The sequence below is a fragment of the Grampus griseus genome (genome assembly GCF_964374135.1).
Source record: "Grampus griseus genome assembly, chromosome: 3".
In the NCBI taxonomy this organism is placed as follows: domain Eukaryota; kingdom Metazoa; phylum Chordata; class Mammalia; order Artiodactyla; family Delphinidae; genus Grampus; species Grampus griseus.
This window is the reverse complement of record NC_139019.1, coordinates 94,732,581-94,759,501: the sequence shown is the minus strand read 5'-3', so window position 1 is coordinate 94,759,501 and position 26,921 is coordinate 94,732,581. Positions and strand designations below refer to the sequence as shown.

General features: G+C 36.6%; 1 protein-coding gene across 4 annotated transcripts in view; it reads right to left on the bottom strand.

Moving 5' to 3' along the window:
- COMMD10 (COMM domain containing 10) overlaps positions 1–26,921 on the bottom strand; it is a 163,932-nt gene that overhangs the window by 80,659 nt on the left and 56,352 nt on the right. Inside the window, exon 6 of one of the 4 annotated variants that reach the window (XM_082651555.1) lies at positions 9,773–9,991. The exons of the other annotated variants lie outside the window; for them this stretch is intronic. Within the exon in view, the coding sequence (XP_082507681.1) occupies positions 9,974–9,991 (18 nt within the window). The 3' untranslated portion in view covers positions 9,773–9,973. Of the gene's footprint in view, positions 1–9,772; positions 9,992–26,921 lie in introns of those variants that run through there. 4 annotated transcript variants of the gene reach the window in all.

The window sequence follows — 26,921 nt, the reverse complement described above, 5'->3', positions numbered from 1 at the left end:
CAGGGAATTGTTTTGTATTGCTAGGAAAATCATATAATGGTCAGAAAAGTGAAAATAAATTTCCATGAAAAACTTTGTTTTCTTTAGTATGTATGAGGAACGCTTTCACTTATGAAGAATCCCCCTCCTCCCTTTAACTTGGAATTTAAAACTTACGTTGTACATTTTAGTCCTTTCAGAGTAAGAAGGTTTTGAACACACCAGCTGTATGACCATCTAGGAAACTGATGTTTAACGGCATAAGAAGAAGAGCCGCTGGAGCCTGGCAGCCATTTTATCGCCGTCTGATTTAGCAGCATCTAACAGAGATAAGTTTTATCATGCACCTTTAACTATTAAATTCACAAAACAAACAGAAGGTTTACCATGGGAGGTAGAGAGTGATCAGACTATATCCTCTAGTTACTCTTCCAGTAAAACAACATGTGTTGTCTAAAATTGCTATGGGAACCTCGGAGCTCATAAGAAAAATCCAGGTCTAGCTGAATGTCTTCTTTAATATCCTATACTACAACCTCTATAGTAAATAAAAAGTTTACATGCAGACATCCATTATAAGTAAGATTAAATATTAACATTAAAATGGAATACAATGATGTTAAACTTTGCAATTTAATTATGGTGCTGAATTCTTATTAAGCATATAAGTAGTTTCATTGTGTGATATTTTTGTTTGCATATTACAATTATTTTTAACATATTCTGTTATTCAAATGAATAAGAGGGAAGACAAATTTGTGCTCTAGTTCTCCTTCTACCTGTAATATAAAGTAGAGAATGAGGGTAACATTATTAGATATTTTCTCTTCAAAAATGGCAGGTATTTCTCTAAATATTCAACATAATCAGCAACCAGATCCAAAAGAAAAATTAATGCAGAAGGTACAGAAAAGAAGGGTTGAAAACACCTAAGTGAACATGAGCTAAGAAACAGTAACTTAAGCCTCATTGCCACATTTCCCTATATGAACCACTCATATTACTTTTCAGAAAAACGTAATTTAGTGCAGTAGAAAGAGAATTTGATTGAGAGTGCAAATATTTAGATTCTAGTCCCATCTCTGTCATTTACAGGCTGTGTAACTTTGGGTAAACCAAAAACCTTCCCAGCATTTGCTTTACAGACTTAAAACCAAACAGCAACTTCTCCTTCTCTTCATTTAATGCTGCAGTATGGTCAGGGTGTCAGTTTATAACATTAAAATGATTTCCACAGCAACCAGTTGGTATCAATACAGTATTTATAATTCTTTCTATTCAGTCAAAGGCAAGAGACTGGCTTCTAAAGATGAACATCTATTAAAAGCATGCATCCCTAATACGGAGCAAGGAGAAAACCAAAATGTACTTGAAAATTAAACTGCTCCTTCTAAGTTTCCTCTTCTCTCTCCAGCTGTGACTAATATTAAAGTCTTTCTTTTTAAGGGTAACAATGGACCTTTCTGAGGATAACTTGACTTAAGACTATGAAATTAAGTTTTAATTGTAGCAGGCAGTATATATATGTGGTTTTAGATTTATATATACATGTGTATGTATATCTATCTCAAGCTAACTAAGACTATGTGTGTGAGAGGAGAGGAGAGGGGAGGGGAGGGGAGGGGAGGGGACATGCATCTGAGCCCACTCTCTTTACATCTTTGGTTGTCAAACATTTCACATAATAACCACAAAGAAAGCATCGATGGCTCTGGCTCTGGGCTGAACTGACTTGAGAATTAGGGCCTCGTAAAGCGGAGCAGGACCTTATGGGGCCTTCCCAGGACAGACTCCCTGCCCCATATCCTCTGCTCTAGCTCCTCTTTGAAGTACCTAGATAATAGTATCTGATGCACATTTCCTGTGTTGTTCTACAGATGCTAAAACCACCACCAAATGTAAGAAATTAACTACTTGATGATCATGAGCACATAAGCCCCCAGACGTACTGGTGCCTAAGGACTGATAATGTTAACCCCTGTGATATCACCCACGTTACCTCACCATCAACCAATCAGAGAATTATGCATAATCTGACCACATTCCCTGGGATGCCCCTCCTTCACCTCACCTTTAAAAATGCTTTGCTGAAACCCATGGGGAGTTTGGGTGCTTTGAGCACTAGCTGTCCTGAACTCCTTGCCTGGAGCCCTGCAATAAATGCTGCACTTCTCTTCACCACAACCCGGTGTCAGCAGACTGGCTTTATTGCGAGCAGACCCAAGTTTGGTTCCGAAACACTAATACTTCAATTCTACCTCTACTACTAATTCTATATATAACATAGGCAAGTCATGTAATCTCCCTGTGTTTCAGTATCTGAACTGGATTCTACTCAAACGGTAACTGGCTCCTTCCATGGGGGCCTATGGTAATTTACACTTTATCGCACTTTCAGAAAGATAGAAAAAGTAGCAGAGTTCTTCCACAGATTTTCTATTTCTATAAAAATAAAATTGTCCTCAACTCTACTTATAATTCTTATTGGCAAGAAAGATTAAAAAAACCAACTGTTTAAGAAATACAATGACATTTTAGAAAGTAAAAATTGTTGCCTAAGGTGTTAATTTCATATTATTATCTGCAAAGCACATTACCATTACCATCAAATGGATGGGGGATAAATGGAATGACCTTTTTATGCTCTCTTCCAAAACTGAAGACTATGACTGTGAACTAGACTCTGCAAAATGTGGCAAACAACCCCACATATTAAAAATACCACAAGTGTTCACTGCAGAAAACATTAAAAAGGATGGATACTTATTTGGCAGAAACAATTATCCTTTCTTGATTATATACTTCTGATAAAAATTACTGACAATCTATAAAAAGAAAACCTGTATTATCAAGATGTTATTTTTGCACATGCTGAAAGAACAGGAATACAGGTATATTCTAAGTGCATCTAAGCTTTATTTAGAAAATCATATGTCACACTAAAACAATATCCATTATTTCTTAGGTTTTGCTTAGTGTCTCCTTTTCCTGATAAATTTGAAAATCTGTGCTATCGTTTATATATGAAGATAAAAATTCATCATTTAGAGTACACTATATTAATTATTTTCCTAATCATTATATTAGATTGTGACAAGCCATCCATACACACAGATTTAGTATTTCTGTGACTAATAATAGCATGAGGGATGTTTGAATAAAGTATCACTGTCTATAGTCATAAATAAATTTTCTTAAAGGTAAGCTAGTACAATATCAACTCCATAACTCTGACTTCTTAATATCATGATAATCACCTACATTCACCAAAGCAGGTATGGGAACGTTAACACCGTTGGCTATCAAGTTTTTTATACTAGAAAGTCATCATTTTAGTTATGTGTGTCTAAGATTATTTATGCATGAATTTATTCTCATTAATAACAAAACAGCTGAATTCTATGCCTGCTTACCATAACCACATTTCCTCATACTGAGTCAGTCAGCCCACCACTGTAAAGGGCCACAAGTTATGACAGGACTTTTAAAGTGAAATGTTAAATATCTGACTACAAAAACAAAATGAAAACGCTTGAAATTTCATCTGTGGCTTAATTAGGCTCTAAGTTAAGCAGCTCTCCCAGCAACAAGTCACATGGCTATGACACAACTTCTTATAGCCATCAGCAGCCTCTGCGAATATATTTTATTCTGCTAGGATATACTTTAATTCTAGCATTTTATTAAATAGATTCTGACCCTTACTTACTCGATTGACCCTCATAAAAGGAAAAACTAAATATAATTTAAAAAACAACAATAACACAGCAAAGAGAAGCAAATTCCACTGAAGTATCACTTATGTTACAAAAACATATTTTCTTCAAGTTCAAGAAAATTTTCCCCATAGAACCAACATTATGAACAGCAATCAGACTTCCAGACTCACTTGTAAAATTTGATGTCAACCTTAATGTAGCTGAACTACAGAACCTTTTCAAACTCTTAATCCTAGGTAGTTGGGAAGCATTTGGGAACAAGGGTGGCAAGAGACAGTGTTTATTATTATTGTTATTATCAGTGCGAATCATAATATCCAGTAAGCTATCACTTACCAAGTACCCACTACATGCTAGGTATTTAATTTATTATTTAATTAATTAATTTTAATAATTAATTTAATTATTAATTAATTAATTAAATTAATAATTAATTATTTATTATTTAATTAATTAATTCATTTAATTTTCATAGCCACTCTGTGATATAGGTATTATTTTCATCCTACAGGTTAAAATAATGAAGAAAAATTGAAAAATTAAGTGACTTGCCTAAAGTCATATAGTTGGGAAGTGGCAAAGTCATACTCAGGTCCACAAGTCCATGCTGTCTACCACTCTGCTACACTGCCAACCTTCAAAATACCTACTTTCCTTTCCAGAGCCAAAATTTCCAGTCCTTAAGCACAGGTGATCCCAGCTACACACTAGAAGAAACCTTTCTGATATAATTTGCACTGGATATAAATAACTAAATCCTACCAGAAGTTGCATCTTTTCAAAAGGAGGCAATTGAATTCAACTGAATTCAAGAATGATGTATTAGGTAGTGAAACAAAAGCAAGCAGAACAGCTTGCAATGGGAAGTAAATCAGCCCTACTGGAAGAGGACTTCTATACTTGTCTCACTGGCATCTTTTCTTTTTTGGAAATATCACAACTCCATTCAGTGTGATACTGATAGAGCTATCAATCATGTGGCCTTCCATCCCCAAACCCTGGTGGCCATGAGAACCAAGCAAGGCCAATAGTTTTTGGGGTTCCCCCACCCCCTGGAGATTTTTTTAAATTGTCACTGGGGAAAACAACAGTCATTCATACTTATCTGAAGTCTGGAACTATAATGATAGACATTTGGACACATACAGTCCATAGAGAGTACTTGTTGGAGAATAAGGCCATCACAGAAGAGTAGTAAAACTGAACAATGTAGAGACAAAGCCGTGGTGATACTGCTTGAAGCCCTGCATCCCACCATGACTGAGGTTAGAGATTCACCTCTTGTTTCACAGTAGCTATTTGAGCCAGCAAATTTTGACTAAGTTAATTTGTGTTAGATCTCTGACATTCACACCCAGAAGAATCCTGACTAACATAGGTTTTTGAGAGTTTGCTCTTGAGGGCATCTTCCCCCTGGAGTGCTTTCACTGGTTCTTTTCTTTATCCATTCCAAGCAAGAGGGAAATGAAGAAAATCAATTTCAATTTCAGACTAAGAATGATTGGTAAAGGGAAAATACAGGGATACTGAATGATGTTGGGGCAGTTAAAGGCACTATTAATAAATATACTTTCATACTTAAAATATTTATGTACAAAAATCTGGAAATAGCATGATTCTCATCCGTACGCTCATATTTTCAGTCATGATGTTTGATAGAAAATCACAATGTTTCAACATCAAAACTTCAGAAAGTTATATAATAAGGCAATAACAGTATAAAATGTAGGGAAGTGCTTATTACAAATCAAATACAATTCAGCAAATGTTTGTAATGTGTTTAATCTGACTTTTTAAAATACACGTTTTACATGACTATTAATATTCTTTTTAAGTTTTGTTTCTCAACTTGGGTTTTACAGATTTAAGTCATACAGAAAGTAAAAATGCAGCTATCTTAAAGTTTTATAGAATTCAAGGTTTGAATTCTCATCTCTTTCTGGATTAATTCTTCACCTTCAAGTATCAGTTGCTTTTCCTTGTTAATATTTCATGTATAAAAGGTATATATAACTAAAATATAAATAAAAAGCTAACCTTAAAAATGTGGTGGCAATAATCCGCGATGCCAATTCAAGATGATTTATCATTTACATCCCAAAGAAACTAGGACTCTTGGTTGCCAACAACAGAAATCTACACCCTAAACTAGCATAAGCAAAAAGGTAAAGTATTGGCTCAAAGGATTAAAATGTATGAGTAGGAATGGCTTCAGGCATAGCTGGATTTAGGCTTCAAAATATATCATCAGGACTCAGTTTCTCTCCCTCCATCCTCAGTTCTACTTTCTGATATGTTGGTCTCCTTCTCAGGCTCCACGTGATATGTGAGGCTGTAGTGCTTGAAGCTGCTACAGCCATCTTTCTATCAGTATATACTGATATATACTTACCCAATCTGAACCAATCCATGTATGTAAGGAGACACAATGTGCTGATTGCTTAGGTATAGGTCACATACACCATCTCTGACTTGGCTGGTGGGTGTGGCCTTACCCTATGAGCAAGGAAGGGGTGGATTCTTCAAAATAAAATCAAAGGGATGTTTTCCATAATATCAGGAACACATGCCCAATACAAATTGTATCTTTTCATAATAAAAATTATGTGAACAAAAAATAACATCTACAAAAAAATGTTTTAAGTTTTTTAGAGTGGAACTATATGAACAATTTCTTGAAAATAATATTCTTTTACTTTTTGGTGGTACACGGGCCTCTCACCGTCATGGCCTCTCCCGTTGCGGAGCACAGGCTCTGGACGCGCAGGCTCAGCGGCCATGGCTCACGGGTCCAGCCGCTCCGCGGCATGTGGGATCTTCCCGGACCGGGGCACGAACCCGTGTCCCCTGCATCGGCAGGCAGACTCTCAACCACTGCGCCACCAGGGAAGCCCGAAAATAGTATTCTTAATTAGATGTTCGTTGTTTCCTTCTGATACCACTACTGAAATAATTAAAACCTATATTTTCCCCCTTTCAAATTCCCTTTAACAACGTTAACTGAAATTCAGGGTTTTGACAGCTGTAGCTACCAAAAAAAAAAAAAGGATATATTTCCAGATAGAGATTAAGCCCAATTATTGCCACTAATAACTGTACCAGTCAGAATGCTTGGTTGCAGGAGCAGGTGCAATCTGTTAAGTTAAGCAGAAAAGGACACATAAATGATGAAGCTGAAGAAACAGACTTAGGAAACAAGCTGGAAGTAAAGAGCACTAGAAGGCCAGAAATGCCATGAAAATCATGCTGAAGGAAAGAAAAGTTGGCTTAGGAAGGCTCTGCTGAGAATGTTGGCACCACTACCACTGCTGGTACCAGTGCCTCATTTGTAACTGTCCCCTATTCCTTTGTATTGCTTTTTTCAGATGTGAAGTTTCATGCAGAGATTTCTAACCAGTTGAGCATAAATCATGTGCCTGAACTCAAGCTGTATCAAGAGGTATGAGAGGCATGATCGCAGCATTATGGCTTCCACAGAAGTAGGACTTCAAGCACTTAGAATAAAACCTAACATATAATAAGCCCTTAATAAATGTAATTTATTATTCTCATAAAAGCATGGTTTAAGTAATTATGTGGCAAATAATGTTTTTACCATGATACTATACGAGCGATAGATCGTTTTCATTAAAGAAAAAAAAAAACTCAACAAAGATATTTACCAAATCACACAATTATTGGTAGAAAATAAGCAAAAACTGATTATTCCAAATCAACTCTTGGCTCCAATTCCTGCAGAAAGAATTCCTTAAAAATAAACTCCATCTCCTTTCCCCCCAGATATATCCTGCCTTTACCACATAATTTAATTCAAATGGACATACTAAGGCAATCAATAAACAGAAGGCAATCAATAAACAGGAGGCAATCAAAGCTTGACCTGCTGGGGTAGATTATGGCAGGTCATGAACAAGTTACTTCTTTCTCCACCATGAGTATAATGGGTCAAGTAGTCAGTCATTTACTGCAAAGTAAGTAGCGATGTTCACCTAGGTTAGTTTCCATTACAGCTACTGGAAACTGACAGAGTCAATGTTCTGTTGTAAACTGACAGAAAGACGTGTTATCTCACTCCTAAAGATTCCTGTCCAGACTATGGATCTATATACTTAGAGGGAAAATGCTGTCACTTGGCTCCTATATCACCACACTGCTTTTTTGATTGCAGGGTAAAGTCCATTATTACTCTCTTAGAATTCTACCCAAGACACAGAGCTATAATTTAAAGAAAATAAAGTATAAGATATAAAGGAAGTATTTAAGAGGAAAATCTGGATTACAATGTACAGTTGTTGTTTTAATTAAAGTACAAGTACTTGGAAGCCAGCAATTTTATTCACAAAAAAGCTTTGTTTAAAAAAAAAGGCAGAATTTAATTACTACCATATGTTTTCTCAACTCAGTTAAATATAAACTACATTCATTTCTAAATTTCTGTTTTGAGTTTGAATTAGAATATGCTGGGAATATAGCTACATGTAAATGTTAATATGAGAAGTAATTAAGAGATCATTTAATCTGCTTCCTAGTGGTAAACCAAATTCTGTCATTCTTTGTCATATTCACATGTAGATATGTTGACGGGGATTTTTTTACAGCACTAAAGTAGCTCTATAAATGATATAAAGGTTATTTTAAACACTAAAGTATCTTCAGAATTCCACTTAACACTCTTTACTAATCCATAAAACACGGTAGCAATCTCTGTACATATGCGCAATATTTGACTGTACTTAAATGCACATACCATTATTATTTTGTGTAGAAATGAGAAATCTACAAAATGAGTACAATGTCACTGCTCTCTATTCCTTCATATATTCATTAATTTACCTTATACTTTTAGCTGTACTTTCAGGTGTCAAATTGTTCTTCATTATAAAAGTTTTGTAACATTTTATTTACTAGAGTATTAGGAGCTGAGAAAAGTCTAACATATTTAGGTAGAAAACAGAATTTCTGGTGTCTCTTTTGGATATATGTATTCCTTAAATGTTTTTAAAGTGTATTTTATTTTTAGAAAAAAATTTTTTGGAAAATTGATAAAAATCTTTTACCTATATTTTAGTTTTTCATTTAGGGGCATACACTAAATAGTAGTCAATAAATATGTGATTTAATTTAAAATGCCATAAGAAACAAAATACTCAGCTTCTTAATAAAAAAGTTTGAAATTATTATATATTTCTAGTTTTTTTAAAAAGCAAAAAGCAGTGGATGATAAAGAAAAAGTGTATATGCTATACACTATTATTATGCCCTATTGAGTACACTGCTTAATAACTATTATGCCCTATTGAGTACACTGCTTAATAACTCTAGTAGAAGAACTAATTGTTGCACCTCCACTTAAAACTTATTATTATACACTGCCAATGAAAAGAAGCTTCATAAGGTCAAAGATACACTGATCTACAGAGCTATGGAGAAATAAAGTTGTTCACTTATTCAGTCATTTCTTCAACAAATATGTCTTGAGCTCCTTACAAGTATCAGGCCCTATGACCAATGAAATCCCTACTCTTTAGAAGCTAACACTAAAAGACATGGGAAGAAAGACATTAAATAAATTACTACAAATGTGACAAGTGCTATGAAGATAAGGTATAAAGTAGGAAGACTAAGGCATGTCAGGTCAGGGAAAATCTCTTGGGAAATGACATTTGATAAATGAACAGTATGTTCGAGGAGTTGGGGAAATCGAGGAGAGTGTTTTCTAGATAAAAGAAACAGAACCTGTAAAAACCCAGAGAGAGAAGAAAAAACTAGGTATATCTGATGAAATGAAGGGAGTGCATATGACAAGAAAAGGGGAAATAGAATGGTATGAATGTAAGGCTGGGGATATGAGACTCTCTCATAAAGTAATGACAAAGCTGTTAAGCATTATTAAGCAGGAAGGTAAAACAAATTTACAAAAGCAGAAACAGTATTGGAATGGTCTAAAGACCATGAAAATAAACAACTTGTTTAAAAAGTTTGTGAGACTATGAGAAAGAGGGTGGCATCTCAAATAGCAGATGGACTCATCTGTTACTTTTATTTGATGCTGGATTCATTTGAGCATGCTTAAGTGTTGATGGTAAGAGGCCAACAGAGAGGATGATGGAGGAGAGAGAAGTCACTCGGACAACTGAAAGAGAAGGAACTCAGAGCTCAAGAAATTATTAGGCAGCTCATCAGCCAGGGTGTTATTTTCTCCAACAATGCTTAATGCTTGATGGCAGAGTAAAGTCAGATAGATTTATCCAGAAGCACAGTTCTTGCTGGTGGGTTCAGGGAAGACTGGGACACTGAAAAGAGAGTAAATGATGGATTAGAGTCTTAGACAGATAAAGAAGAAAACGAAAATAGTAAAGGTCAATCAAAGAGTTCTCAATAAGGACAAATAGGAGAAAGTAATCAGAGGCAAGATGTCTGTTTTTGTTATTTCAAAGTTGGAAAATTTCTGATCATGGCCCAAAATGTGCCTCTGTACGGGCAGAGATCAATCCTAGAGTTAAGCAGGTCAAGCAACTTTTCTACCAGGAGTGCCCTCTTTGCATAGGATCCTTCTTCTGTGATGTTTTGTTGGCTGAGAACTCTACCAACAGGCTGAGAAGACAGCCTGGAAAACTCGTCCCTCCTCCCTGCCCTACCGAGGCTAAGGAGAAAGCAGAGTGGGACCCGAGAGAAAGGGAAGTCAAGGAATAGTACACTTGAGCCTGCTCTTGGTTTTCCAAACTTTCTTGAAAGACACCGATCCTTTTGTTCAGACAATATTGTCCACATAAATACAAAAGCTAAAACAGAAAAATATAGGTGGAAGTAGGACCAGGGGCCCGTTAAACTCCCCTTGCCCATCCTCCATCTTCCCATAACCTTGTATCTAGCAGCCACCTAGGACTTCAGAGCGCAAACTGACCTTTTGCTCAAAGTGAACAAAAAAGTAAAAATTCTATGCCTTCTTAAAACACTCATCCTTGTTGGGATCATTATGGATCACAGGTTAAGACAATAATAGAGATCTATGGGCACAAAGCTCTAGCAAATCATGAAGAAACTTTTTTTACGTCTTCCTTTCTACACTTAGCAATAGGATCTATTTGTCTTTGGAGAAAAACTTAATGTGCCAAATTTTCATTAGGCATTTTGTGTATATACTTGCATTCAACTCCCTCAAAATTCTGGAGAATAAATCATATTATTTCCATTTTGCAAAACAAGAAGTTGAGGCCCAAAGAGGTCAAGTAACTAGACCACAGTTAGGGGTCAGAACACAAAGCATCTGCTCCTAAAGTCCCAAGTCCATTACATCACATTGCCTCCAAGTTCATAAATGTTACGCTGTCCCTCTATTACCATTTATATATAAAATTCTCTGGCTAAAAGCCCATAAAATGTTTTTGCATTAAAAAAAGCTCAACCCTTGAGAATTATCATATAACTTTTTAAAAATAATAATAGCACTTAACATAGTCAAATCTCTGCTCAATCTGTTTCCTTTTGGTAAATAATGATCCTCTCCAGTGCTGCTAGAATAAAAGATGATGTTGCTTCTTTAGTGTTCCTTATGTCCTATCCTACATCTACATGATTGATGAGGTTCTATCCTAGAAGCCAGGGTAAAGCAGTATTATTGACCCAGAAAGGTTGGCTGGAGATGAAACTCCAACCACTAAAATATGTCTACATAAAACTAACAAAGGTCTTGGAAACAAGTATTTGAGAAAACAATCACTGAGTAACAGGATCATGAGAAAAAGGAGCCCAAATTAATTTTAAGTATTGTAGAGGAAAAGTTGATTTTAATTAAGAGCTTCAGGAAAAGAAAAAGTCAGATACATAACTAAGCAAAATAAAGGAAGTATGGATACATAACTAGGAAGTAAATACAAAAGAACACGCTAGATTTTTTTTAAGAATAGAGAACTATGGACCAGATAGAAATATCTGTCATTTTTCTACATGTGACTAGAGTAATAAGTACATCTACTAAACTTTCAAAAATAAACCAAGTAAAATGAGGTCCTGGCATATCTCATTATTCATATAACTGTTTCCAATATTCTTTTACAGTATTTCTTCTCAAAAGCATCATGAATTCAATCCTTTCATATTTGGAACTGAGGGATGACACAGTGGACTGTAGATTATTAGCTGTAAACAGGAGACTGATCAAAATGATCAAAATTCACACAAATTCGAAAAGGAATTCATATTTGGCTTTACATAACATCAGTCTCCTCTGTAATGCATGGAAACACAATCTCAAAAATGTTCTAGCCCTTTTCTGATCAACACTAACACTATTTAGGTATAGCCCTGCTACTGTACAATACCTGAATGCACTAATGGGAGAGAGATCTCCTCACATACCACAAATGAACTGCTTTGTAGATTATCAGCTTTCCAGAAAAAGCAAAACGGAATGTAAAATTCATATTCATTCATCCATTTATTCATTCAACAACTATTGACTAAATGTTTACTATGTGTCTGGCACTGTGGTAAGTATGATGATACATAAGTGGCAAACAAAACACCAATGTCTATTTCTTCCAAATGTAAACAAAACCGTATTCTCTCAGAACAGAGCTTCCTTCTGAAAGAAAGCCACAAGTTTAAATTGAACACTACTTGGAAAGTCTTTACACTTTTTTAATTCAAGGAGGCCTATATAATTCACTTTCATAAGGATACGGAATATTTAAATCCTTCCGATGGTCCCTTAGAGATCTGGGAAATATCACATTAAAAATAAAAACAAGATTGACTTTCATCTTAATGAGCTAATTTTCTATGTAGTCATTGAAATTCTAGGGCATTGAGCTAGCTAAACCCAGATTTTAAAAACTATTTTAGGCATTTAAATTTTATTCTCAAGGAGTTTGCTAAGATTTTTAGGTTTTAGGTCTTAGAAACTGCTTTTTCCTTTCAATTCTGACACTGTCCCTTTAGTAACCCCTATGAATACTAACATTTCATATTTCAACGATAATGTTAGATATTCTATGTCCGTGGTAATTATTTTCTATAGTCTCTGAAGAGCCAATGGCCTCTCTCACCAACAATCTATCTTTATGATTACATATTAATTTATTATTTTCACTTCCCTTCTGGACAATCTGCCTTTTTACCATTTGATTAAGAATTTTAATTTTTTACTTGACTTTCTAACTTTTTAATCTTTGTGGGTACCAATATTACTTTAAACACCCCCAAAATTAGGGGATCTCCTAATCTTAGTAATAATGAAAGTTTCCTCTCTGTGTAATCTTAATCTTACTGTGTAATCTTACTTTAATGTAGTAATGATTTTAATCACCTTCATTGACTGCTTCTTTGACCAAACTCTCAAAACACAGCTGAGCTCCCCGACCCTACACACACACACACACACGCACACGCACACACAAACACACACGTTCTTCCCATTTCCGTAAACAATACTACTATTCATCTATTTACATAAACCAGAAAGCCAAGGATTGCCCTTAATTTCTCTCCTCTTTCTCCCTCACCTCCCCCCTGCCTCCCTTCTCCAAACTTATAAGCAAGCTAGTCTACTTTCACTTCCTAGAATAAAGATTTTTCATCTTGCCTTAGGGCCTATAAACATTTAACTGTCTAAGATAATACTCCTGCCTCCTCCTCTCAACAGACCTAGTTCCTTCTCTTTTTGGGGTTTCAACTTCAGTGTCATCTCTTCAGAGACCACCATACCTAACAGAGTCTGGTCTCTGACACTCTCTATCTTCTTTCCCTTGTTTGTGCCCTTCACATGACATACTTCGACTGGCAACTACATAATTTGCCTGTTTACCTATTTGGCTCTATATGGCCCCCAGGAGAATGTAAACTCCATGAGAGCAGGAGCTAAGTTTGTCTTACTCTTTATCTCCAGTTCTAAATATGCCTAGCACATATTAAATATTTAGTAAACATTTATTGAGTAAATGAATAAATAATGGGAAGTTCAGATGAAAAAATGCTGAGATGCTGGCCAGTTTCATAACACACTACCATTGTGGTAAATAAGACCATGGATGCCAGAAGTCAAAGATCACTTTCTTAAATTAAAAAATCTTCCTTCTCATTCTCATCTGGATAACTTCAAACACATCTGTCAAGGTCTGTAACAGTGGCTCTCAAAATGTGTTCCTGGACCAGCAGCATCAGGATCACAATTCTTCTACACTCTTCCCTTCATTCTCTGCATTAAACTAAAATCTAGTCCTATTGCTTTTCTCCCTAGATATGCCTTGTGGGTTTGAATTTTCTACTTCATTCCTACTCCAACAACCTGATAGCTCAATCTATCCTGCCTTTCCGCCCCCTGGTATTACCTTACTTCAATCCTTCATGCTCACCATCACAGAATGATCTTCCCCAAATACAATTTTATCAAGTCATTCTGTTTCAGAAATCTATAAAAGCACTCCAGGGCCTACAACATAAAAAGTACACGGTTTGCAAGGATCTCCTTAATCCAACCCCAGGTTTCGAACAACTCCTACTATGTGCCTTCCGCTCTCATTAGGCTGCTCCCTTTATTCTTCCCCAAGGCTTCTAAGCTCTCTCTCTCATGGAACACCAGCTCTTCTCCCCACCACCTGTTCATACCCTTCAACATCTCACTTCTTCCACGTGTCTTGAATAAAGCCCTCTCCACATATGCTCATAGGTGCTTACAAACAGAAAATACTCCGCTACGGTCAGGAAACGTGGGTTCTAACTCTGCTTCTGACATTATCCAGTAGTGTGACTCTGGGCAGATTTTTGAGGTAACAACTAGTTGCAAACTCAGCAAGACACAGCACAGTGTTTGACAAGCAGATCCTTAATACCTGTGACTGATTAACTCTGACAACTCCTCTGTCTATATCAAGCAAGATAAATAAAGCAATACTCTTTTAAGTAATAAAACCTTAAAATAATTTCATAATTTTCAAAATCATGAAATCAGGGTATGAGGGGAAGTGTATTTTTTTCCTTTCCTTTTCTTTTCTTCAATTAATTTAGGTAGCTAAAGATAAAACAGGATCTGAGAATTTCTTTTTAGGAAGCCCATAGGAATATATTTGGTAATGCTTAGCTATATTCAGTATTTCAGATAATTACTCTTCGAAAGAGTGGCAAACTCTAGCTCAGCTCTTTTAGGAACTTTTATAGCAAAATACTGTTCGTTTTTATATTGGTTCCCTTTCAGTTATTTTATTTTGTTTCTGGGATTATAAAATTACACAGATAAACATGAAGCCAGAATTACATTTAAAAACATGCTTATTGGACTCCAAGAGGGCTCACGCCAAGGAGTACTTCCCAGAACTTCTGCTGCCAGTGTCCTTGTCCCCACAGTGAGCCACGGCCACCCCTTGCCTCTGCAGGAGACCCTCCAGCACTAGCAGCCTCGTGGCTGACAGGGCCTTGGTGTTCCGGCCAGGTATGAGGCCTGAGCCTCAGAGGTGGGACAGCCGAGTTCAGGACACTGGACTCCCAGCCCCATGTAATATCAGTCGGCAAGAGCTCTCCCAGAGATCTCCGTCTCAACACTAAGACCCAGCTCCTCTCAAGGAGCAGCAAGCTCCAGTGCTGGACACCCCATGCCAAACACTAGAAAGACAGGAACACAGCCCCACCCATTAGCAGAGAGGCTGTCAAAAACATAAGTTCACAGACACCCCAAAACACATCATCAGACTCGTTCCTGCCCACAAGACAAGAGCAAGCCTCGCCCACCAAAAAACACAGGCAACAGTCCCCTCCACCAGGAAACTTACACAAACCACTGAACCAACCTTAGCCACTGGGGGAAGACACTAAAAACAACGGGAACTACGGACCTGCAGACTGCAAAGAGTAGATGCCAAACACAGTAAGTTAAGCAAAATGAGGAGAAAGAGAAACACACAACAGATGAAGGAGCAAGGTAAAAACCCACCAGACCAAACAAATGAAGAGGAAATAGGCAGTCTACCTGAAAAAGAATGCAGAGTAATAATACTAAGATGATCCAAAATCTTGGAAACAGAATGGAGAAAAAACACGAAACGTTTAACAAGGACCTAGAAGAACTAAAGAGCAAACAAACAATGATGAACAACACAATCAATGAAATTAAAAATTCTCTAGAAGGAATCAATAGCAGAATTACTGAGGCAGAAGAATGGATAAGTGACCTGGAAGATAAAATAGTGGAAATAACTACCACAGAGCAGAATAAAGAAAAAAGAATGAAAAGAATTGAGGACAGTTTCAGAGACCTCTGCGACAACATTAAACACATCAACATTCAAATTATAGGTGTCCAAGAAGAAGAAGAGAAAAAGAAAGGGACTGAGAAAATATTTGAAGAGATTATAGTTGAAAACTTCCCTAATATGGGAAAGGAAATAGTCAATCAAATCCAAGAAGTGCAGAGAGTCCCATGTAGGATAAATCCAAGGAGAAACATGCCAAGACACATATTAATCAAACTATCAAAAGTTAAATACAAAGAAAAAATATTAAAAGCAGCAAGTGAAAAGCAACAAATAACATACAAGGGAATTCCCATAAGGTTAACAGCTGATCTTTCAGCAGAAACTCTGTAAGCCAGAAGGGAGTGGCAGGACATATTTAAAGTGATGAAAGGAAAAAACCTACAACCAAGATTACTCTACCCAGCAAGTATATCATTCAGATTCGACGGAGAAATCAAAACCTTTATAGACAAGCAAAAGCAAGGAGAATCCAGCACCACCAAACCACATTTACAACAAATGCTAAAGGAACTTATTTAGGCAGGAACCACAAGAGAAGGAAAAGACCTACAATAACAAACCCCCAAAAACTGAGAAAATGGTAATAGGAACATACATATCGATAATTACCTTAAATGTAAATGGATTAAATGTTCCAACCAAAAGACACAGACTGGCTGAATGGATACATTAAACAAGACCCAATATGCTGTCTACTAGAGACCGATTTCAGACCTAGGGACACATACAGACTGAAAGTGAGGGGATGGAAAAAGATATTCCATGCAAATGGAAATCAAAAGAAAGCTGGAGTAGCAATTCTCATATCAGACAAAATAGACTTTAAAATAAAGACTATTAAAAAAGAAAAAGAAGGACACTATGTAATGATCAAGGAATCAATCCAAGAAGCTATAAAAATTGTAAATATTTATGCACCCAACATAGGAGCACCTCAATACATAAGGCAAATGCTAACAGCCATAGAAGAGGAAATCAACAGTAACACAATCACAGACAGATCAACCAAAATGAAAATAAATGAGGAAACACAAGCTTTAAATGACACATTAAACAAGATGGACTTGATATTTATAGGACATGCCATCCAAAAACAAGAGAATACACTTTCTTCTCAAGTGCTCGTGGAAGAGTCTCCAAGATAGATGATATCTTGGGTCACAAATCAAGCCTTAGTAAATTTAAGAAAATTGAAGTTATATCAAGTATCTTTTCTGACCACAATGCTATGAGATTAGATATCAATTACAAGAAAAAAACTGTAAAAAATACAAACACATGGAGGCTAAACAATATGCTACTAAATAACCAAGAGATCACTGAAGAAATCAAAGAGGAAATCAAAAAGTACCTAGAAACAAATGACAATGAAAACACGATGGCCCAAAACCTATGGCATGCAGCAAAAGCAGTTTTAAGAGGGAAGTATACAGCAATACAATCCTACCTCATGAAACAAGAAACACCTCAAATAAACAACCTAACCTTACACCTAAAGCAATTAGAGAAAGAAGAACCAAAAAAAAAAAAAAAAACCCCAAAGTTAGCAGAAGGAAAGAAGTCATAAAGACCAGATCAGAAATAAATGAAAAAGAAATGAAGGAAATAGCAAAGATCAATAAAACTAAAAGTTGGTTCTTTGAGAAAATAAACAAAACTGATAAACCACTAGCCAGACTCATCAAGAAAAAAGTGAGAAGACTCAAATCAACAGAATTAGAAATGAAAAAGGAGAAGTAACAATTGACACTGCAGAAGTACAAAGGATCATGAGAGATTACTACAACCAACTCTATGCCAATAAAATGGACAACCTGGAAGAAATGGACAAATCCTTAGAAAAGCACAACCTTCTGAGATTGAACCAGGAAGAAATAGAAAATATAAACAGAACAATCACAAGCACTGAAATTGAAACTGTGATTAAGAATCTTCCAACAAACGAAAGCCCAGGACCAGATGCCTTCACAGGCAAATTCTACCAAACATTTAGAGAAGAGCTAACACCTATCCTTCACAAACTCTTCCAAAATATAGCAGAGGGAGGAATACTCCCAAAGTCATTCTACGAGGCCACCATCACCCTGATACCAAAACCAGAGAAAGATGTCACAAAAAATGAAAACTACAGGCCAATATCACTGATGAATATAGATGCAAAAATCCTCAACAAAACACTAGCAAACAGAATCCAACAGCAGATTAAAAGGATCATACATCATGATCAAGTGGGATTTATCCCAGGAATGCATGGATTCTTCAATATATGCAAATCAATCAATATGATACACCATATTAACAAAACTGAAAGATAAAAACCATATGATAGGGCTTCCCTGGTGGCGCAGTGGTTGAGAGTCCACCTGCCAATGCAGGGGACACGGGTTCGTGACCCGGTCTGGGAAGATCCCACATGCCTTGGAGCAACTAGGCCTGTGAGCCACAACTACTGAGCCTGCGCGTCTGGAGCCTGTGCTCCGCAACAAGAGAGGCTGCAATAGTGAGAGGCCCGCGCACCTCGATGAAGAGTCGCCCCCACTTGCCGCAACTGGAGAAAGCCCTCACACAGAAACGAAGACCCAACGCAGCCAAAAATAAATAAATTAATTAATTAATTAAAAAAAGAAAGTTTAGGGCTTCCTTGGTGGCACAGTGGTTGAGAGTCCGCCTGCCAATGCAGGGGACACGGGTTCGTGCCTTGGTCCGGGAAGATCCCACATGCCGCGGAGCGGCTAGGCCCATGAGCCATGGCCGCTGAGCCTGCGCGTCCGGAGCCTGTGCTCCACAACGGGAGAGGCCACAACAGTGAGAGGCCTGCGTACCGCAAAAAAAAAAAAAGTTTACCATTCTAACCATTTTTAGGTGTACAGTTCTGTGGCATTAAATACATTCACATAATTGTGCAATCATCACCACCATCCGTCTCTAGAACTTTTTCACCTTCCCTAACTGAAACTCTGTACCTGTTAAACACTAACTCCTCATTTCCCTCCTCCCCTACCCCTGGCAACCACCATTCTATCTACTTTCTGTCTCTCTGAATTTGACTACTCTAGGTACCTCATATAAGTGGAATCATACATTATTTGTCCTTTTGTAACTGGCTTATTTTACTTTTTAGGACAATGTCTTCGAGGTTCATCCATGTTGTAGCATGTGTCAGAATTTCATTTCTTTTTAATGCTGCATAATATCCCATGGTATGTATATACTATATTTTTACCCATTCATCTGTCAACAAACACTTGGGTAGCCTCCACCTTTTGGCTATTGTGAATAATGGCACTGTGAACATGGGTGTACAGATACCTGAGTCCCTGCTTTCACTTCTTCTGGGCACATACATAGAAGTGTAACTGCTGGATCATAAGGTAATATGTTTGATTTTTTGAGGACTCACAATGTGGTTTTCCACAGTGGCTGCACTGTTTTACATTCCCACAAGCAATCCACAAGGATGCTCGTTTTTCTTTTCGTGCTGCCATTTAATAAACCCCTAATTCTGTGCCATGTACTGTGCTATGTTTTCACATATGGACATCTACTTAAAACCATACATTCAATTCATGTGTAGTTATTTACTGAGTAACTACTACATGCTGAGTACTGTTCTAGCCCCTGTGACTACTGCAGTGAAAAAAAAAAGCCACTGCCTTAATGGAGTTTATATTTCAGTGGGCTGATAGACACAAAAATAGAAACAAATATATATCAGATAATGATAAATTCAAGGAAGACAAGTAAACAAGTTAAGGAGCCAGAAAGTAATGAGCAGGTGTTTTATATGGGGTGGTAAGAGATTCCTCTTTGAATGATGACATTTAAGAAGAGGACTGAGGGAAGTGAAGGAATTAGCTATGAGAGACTGAAAAGAGCAAAACAGACTTGCTCCCCAGCAAACTAGTCCTCCATATCTGCATCGGCAGGCTGTATTTTATCTTATCTGCCATAAAATACAAGTATTAAAAAAGAAGTTAATCTACTATTGATTTAAAAAAATCTACTATTGATTAAAAAAAAGGTACAAGGGGGGGGTCACCTCGATGGATACATGGTAACCAAGTGTTATGGACTAAATGTTTATGCCCCCCAAAATTCACATACTGAAGCCCAACCCCAGTGTGACTGTATTTGGATGGGGCCCCTACAGAAGTAATTAAGGTTAAGTGGGGCCCTAATCTGAAAGAATTAGTGTCCTTATAAGAAGAGACACCAGAGAGCTAACCTGCTCTCTCTGAGCATACACACTGAGAAAAGCCCATCTAAGGACCTAGTGAGAAAGTAGACATCTACAAGCCAGGAAGAGCGCCCTTACCAGAAACTAAATTTACTGGCACCTTGATGTTGAACTTCCCAGCCTCCAGAACTGCTAGAGATAAATGTCTGTTGTTTAAGCCACCCAGTCTGGGGTATTTTGTTATGGCAGCCCTAGCAAACTAATACACTACGTACATAAGACCTATAAGAATAGCTAATTATTAATTTATAATAAGTACACTTACCAAAAATATGATATGGTCAACTGTATTCCTTGTTAGAACTGTGCTTGGAGCCAAGAAACAAAACCAGGGGAGTTTGATGAACAGGATATTTTAATGGCCTGAAATATCCTTCTCACCACAGGCACTCCCTCAACAATGGAACCAGATTATTCAGACTTTTCTGAGTTAAATGTCCTTTCTTCATGCACTGCCAATTCTGGTCCTTGTCTCAGAGATCTCTTTGGGCTTCAACAGCACAAGGCCATTTGAGCAGCTTCAGAGAAGCACATACTTCTTTAGATATGTTGATAAACTGAAAAAGCTATAACTACAGACTAAGATAAATATTGACTTTATCAGTGACTTTTCATATGTTAGCCATGATTCATTTTGTGTACATACAAGATAAGTCTCAGAGGGACTTATCTTGTATGAAGCATTTTCTTCATTTCCAAGTCTTTAGGGGGTGCTTTACTCTAGCCTCCAAGGACTTGAAATAGATTCCAGGGTTCAGACTATAACTTCTGTTCACTCTATTTTACCAAGAGCACATTATAGCTTATTAAGCGGCTGTATGTCAAATATCATATTTGATCTGTACAACACAACCCCTTCTAAGAAATATATACACTTCCCTCTCCCCAAAATTATAAAACTGAGTCTTAGTAAGTGGTAAAGCTCAGAACCACACTCTTTTTTTACTTCATATACTATGTGTAAATAAATGAAGTATCCCAAAATTTCCTTGAAATAAAGATATCTGTGGTCATTTGTAAACCATGACAGTTAGCTTTTATAATTAAAGTTTAAAAAGCTAGATGGGCACTATTTTAGCTTAACGTTTTTATTTAATTAGCAGTTATGGCATGAAGATTTGACAACATGGGCATGCTCATTAGGACTTACTCTAAATTGATGAAATTTCATCACAGATCTATCCAAAGCTTTGAACAAACAATTATCTACTACCCACACTTACTTGGAGGTAGAGCACAGGTTAACCAGTAATTTGAAATACAGACTAATCCAGAGTTTGTTTCTATTGGTGAGGGAGAACAGTTACACAAAGTAATCTCAATCACCCCGCATGGCTATAAACCCATAACTTCAGTGGGGCAAGGGGGAGAGACTAGGCTTATTTACTCACATACAAGACATAACCAGAAACTTACACAGAAATTTCATTCAAATGGAAATTGGGTGGGATATTTTTGCACATCATTTAGTTTTTAAATTAACATAAATATATCATTTAATGTATTTCAGAAAACATAAGAAGTGTTCTATACCAAAAAAATGGTTTTAAAAAGTAAAATAGCACTATTTGGTGAAAGTAATCTGACTAATTCAAGAATGTAATGCCACAAAATAAATCCAACCATAAACTATAAATTATTCACAAAATAATCAAGAACTTCTCACACTGATTTGAGGATTTTTTTTTTTTGCCCACTCTCATCACTGTTATTCAACATAATTTTGGAAGTTTTAGCCACAGCAATCAGAGAAGAAAAAGAAATAAAAGGAATCCAAATCGGAAAAGAAGAAGTAAAGCTGTCACTGTTTGCAGATGACATGATACTATACATACAGAACCCTAAAGATGCTACCAGAAAACTACTAGAGCTAATCAATGAATTTGGTAAAGTAGCAGGATACAAAATTAATGCACAGAAATCTCTGGCATTCCTATACACTAAGGATGAAAAATCTGAAAGTGAAATCAAGAAAACACTCCCATTTACCATTGCAACAAAAAGAATAAAATACCTAGGAATAAACCTACCTAAGGAGACAAAAGACCTGTATGCAGAAAATTATAAGACACTGATGAAAGAAATTAAAAATGATACAAATAGATGGAGAGATATACCATGTTCTTGGATTGGAAGAATCAACATTGTGAAAATGACTCTACTACCCAAAGCAATCTACATATTCAATGCAATCCCTATGAAACTACCACTGGCATTTTTCACAGAACTAGAACAAAAAATCTCACAATTTGTATGGAAACACAAAAGACCCCGAATAGCCAAAGCAATCTTGAGAACGAAAAATGGAGCTGGAGGAATCAGGGTTCCTGACTTCAGACTATACTACAAAGCTACAGTAATCAAGACAGTATGGTACTGGCACAAAAACAGAAAGATAGATCAATGGAACAGGATAGAAAGCCCAGAGATAAACCCACGCACATATGGTCACCTTATCTTTGACAAAGGAGGCAGAAATGTACAGTGGAGAAAGGACAGCCTATTCAATAAGTGGTGCTGGGAAAACTGGACAGCTACATGTAAAAGTATGAGATTAGATCACTCCCTAACACCATACACAAAAATAAGCTCAAAATGGATTAAAGACCTAAATGTAAGGCCAGAAACTATCAAACTCTTACAGGAAAACATAGGCAGAACACTCTATGACATAAATCACAGCAAGATCCTTTTTGACCCACCTCCTAGAGAAATGGAAATAAAAACAAAAGTAAACAAATGGGACCTAATGAAACTTAAAAGCTTTTGTGCAGCAAAGGAAACCATAAAGAAGACCAAAAGACAACCCTCAGAATGGGAGAAAATATTTGCAAATGAAGCAACTGACAAAGGATTAATCTCCAAAATTTATAAGCAGCTCATGCAGCTTAATAACAAAAGAACAAACAACCCAATCCAAAAATGGGCAGAAGACCTAAATAGACATTTCTCCAAAGAAGATATACAGAGTGCCAACAAACACATGAAAGAATGCTCAACATCACTAATCATTAGAGAAATGCAAATCAAAACTACAATGAGATATCATCTCACACCAGTCAGAATGGCCATCATCAAAAAATCTAGAAACAATAAATGCTGGAGAGGGTGTGGAGAAAAGGGAACCCTCTTACACTGTTGGTGGGAATGTAAATTGATACAGCCACTGTGGAGAACAGTATGGAGGTTCCTTAAAAAGCTACAAATAGAACTACCATATGACCCAGCAATCCCACTACTGGGCATATACCCTGAGAAAACCATAATTCAAAAAGAGTCATGTACCAAAATGTTCATTGCAGCTCTATTTACAATAGCCCGGAGATGGAAACAACCTAAGTGTCCATCATCGGATGAATGGATAAAGAAGATGTGGCACATATATACAATGGAATATTACTCAGCCATAAAAAGAGATGAAATTGAGCTATTTGTAATGAGGTGGATAGACCTAGAGTCTGTCATACAGAGTGAAGTAAGTCAGAAAGAGAGAGACAAATACCGTATGCTAACACATATATATGGAATTTAAGAAAAAAAAAATGTCATGAAAAACCTAGGGGTGAAACAGGAATAAAGACACAGACTTACTAGAGAATGGACTTGAGGCTATTGGGAGGGGGAAGGGTAAACGGTGACAAAGCAATAAAGAGGCATGGACATGTATACACTACCAAACGTAAGGTAGATAGCTAGTGGGAAGCAGCGGCATAGCACAGGGAGATCAGCTCGGTGCTGTGTGACCGCCTGGAGGGGTGGGATAGGGAGGGTGGGAGGGAGGGTGATGCAAGCGGGAAGAGATATGGGAACATATGTATATATATAACTGATTCATTTTGTTGTGAAGCTGAAACTAACATACCATTGTAAAGCAATTATGCTCCAATAAAGATGTTTAAAAAAAAAATAAAAATAAAAAAAAATAAATAAATTACAAGATGCTTTCAAGAAGACAAAGCCAACATTTAAAAGATAAACTTTAGGAAGATACTTTTTTTTTTTAACATCTTTATTGGAGTGTAACTGCTTTACAATGGTGTGTTAGTTTCTGTTTTATAACAAAGTGAATCAGTTATACATATATCCCCATGTCTCTTCCCTCTTGCGTCTCCCTCCCTCCCAACCTCCCTATCCCACCCCTCTAGGTGGTTACAAAGCACCAAGCTGATCTCCCTGTGCTATGAGGCTGCTTAGGAAGATACTTTTAAAAGATTTAAGCAGATCTAGATAAGAGGTACTAACAGATATGTTTTATCTTTTGACATTAAAAGCATTTATATATATCTAGTTAACTGCTGTATTATTTAAAAATTTCTCACTAAGGTAAATTATTATTTCCCTACAGCTTATTCTTTAAGTCAAAAGATTCCTCTTTTCTTGTTTGAACCTCTAAAGAAGTGGTAAGGAGCCCTAAGGGTGGTAGAGAGATTTCTAGGAATTAAGGGGGGGAGTACGAGCAGGCCAAATAAACTAACTATGCCTGGCTACCTCACTCCAACAAGAGTTGCTCCATTTTTATCAAATATTTACACACACACACACACACACACACACACACACACAGAGAGAGAGAGAGAGAAAGAGACAGAGAGAGAGAGCGAGGGAGGAAGGGGTGGGGGGAAGCTGAATGACTACCGGGATAAAAGGTGCTGCATCTAAAATAGTTCCAAAATTACTGCTCCAAATTAGATCCTATACGGTGTCCTCTCTGTGATAACTAAACACTGATTGGGACATGTACCAGTATCTCTTCCAAAAGACTTATGCTTCTTAACTTAGTCTCACAGATTTGACAAGAGATATCACCAACTGTCCTTTCAGACATCAAGGTGCACATTTTTGCTGCTCATTAAACTGCTGTGTTATCCATACTTTAAAGTCTTTAACCAAAATTAGTTCTAAATTAACCAAGTTCAATTATCGAGAATGAGGAATATACATAATCCATCCAGCTGGGCTGGGGCATGGTTACCCTCTACCTCCAACCAATATATTCTTTCTTATAGCAAAGAAATTTATCAAAAGCTACTGGGTTAGATCACAGCCTATATGGGTATCTAATTACAGAGACAACAGCTACCAAAGGTTACAGCGCATGCTCAATTAAAATGTTAAACATATATAAACTATATGTATGTAAGATACATATATCTTGTATATGACACAGTTGACACCATATATATATATGTATGTGTGTGTGTGTGTGTGTGTGTGTGTTTATGTATATATATGTCACTAAATGAGAGCTGGTTTGCATATGTTTGGCCCAGGTAAATTATTTTACACAGAAATCTTCAGGTGTTTAAAGTAATTTCAAAAGGTTTTCTAAATATTTAAACCCAAAAATATAGTTGCTCATAAACGTGAAAAAGGTATCTAGATCATCTATTCCAAGTATCTACACCAAGAAATATTTTCTTTGGCTGATTTTATCCAACTGCCATGGCATCAACTGTTGTCACTGTAATTCAGCAAAAGCAAGGGAGTTCATTGAATATATTCTGCTTCAGAGTTATAAGGTCATTAATGTGACCCGGGGGAAATCATCCTCCTTTTTATTAAATTCTGAATGTATAAGAATAAGGATTAAAATGTTTCATAGGGCTTCCCTGGTGGCGCAGCAGTTGAGAGTCCGCCTGTCGATGCAGGGGACAAGGGTTCGTGCCCTGGTCCGGGAGGATCCCACATGCCGTGGAGCGACTGGGCCCATGAGCCATGGCCGCTGAGCCTGCGTGTCCGGAGCCTGTGCTCCTCAACAGGAGAGGCCACAACAGTGAGAGGCCCGTGTGCCACAAAAAAAAAAAAAAAAAGTTTCATAGAAGGCAAAAGGGAAAATAAAATACTTAAAATCACTGGGTTCTCATAAAGTTGTCTTTCTCATAATAATAGCAACAAAAATAAAAGACAATTATACTAGCTATCTTAAGATCTGGTCTGATTATCACTTACTAACCATGACTAACTATGCTAGTCACTTAACCATCTTACCTTCAGTTTTCTCTCATCTATTAAACTTAATAAAATATTAATATGCATAGTACATACGTAGAAACATCGAAGTCATAATGTGTGAAAATACTTTAAAACAAAAAAGAACACATTTTTGAATTATTATAAATTATTGTTATAAGTATAATGAGATTGCAAAATTTTTTAATACTTTTAACACTTTATTAAAATGTGTAATGTAAAAATGGTGGATTCTTCACCACAGTATTTTGTTCATTGCCTGATTCACTTTACTACAACAATAAAATTTTTAATCTTTCAACTTTTCTCTAAATTTGATTTATTTTTCTTTGTTTTATGACTCAAATATTTTATTAACTCCCTTATCCAACATTTTCAAATAATTTAAAATCAATACATATTTATTAAATTCCAAATACGTACAAGGCACTATGTCATATCCCTTTACTAAGAGGCTCACCAAACTGTGGATTGCCAAGGCTCTTTCCTTTCTTCATCTCTTCCTCTTGGATTTATATTCAATTTAAATGGTAACTTTACCTGAGATTCCCTCTATCCCCAACCACTAAGAAAGAAGAGAAGGAACTAAATTCATTCAGCCCCTATTATACTCATGGCACTACATTTACACTTACATTATCTCAGTGAATCCTCACAACAACGCTAAGAGATAAGTATTCGCATCCCATTTTTAGAGATAAAGAAGATAACGATAGCAGAGAAAAAATTTAAACCAGGTTTGCTGAATCCAAAGCCTATGATCTTTCCATT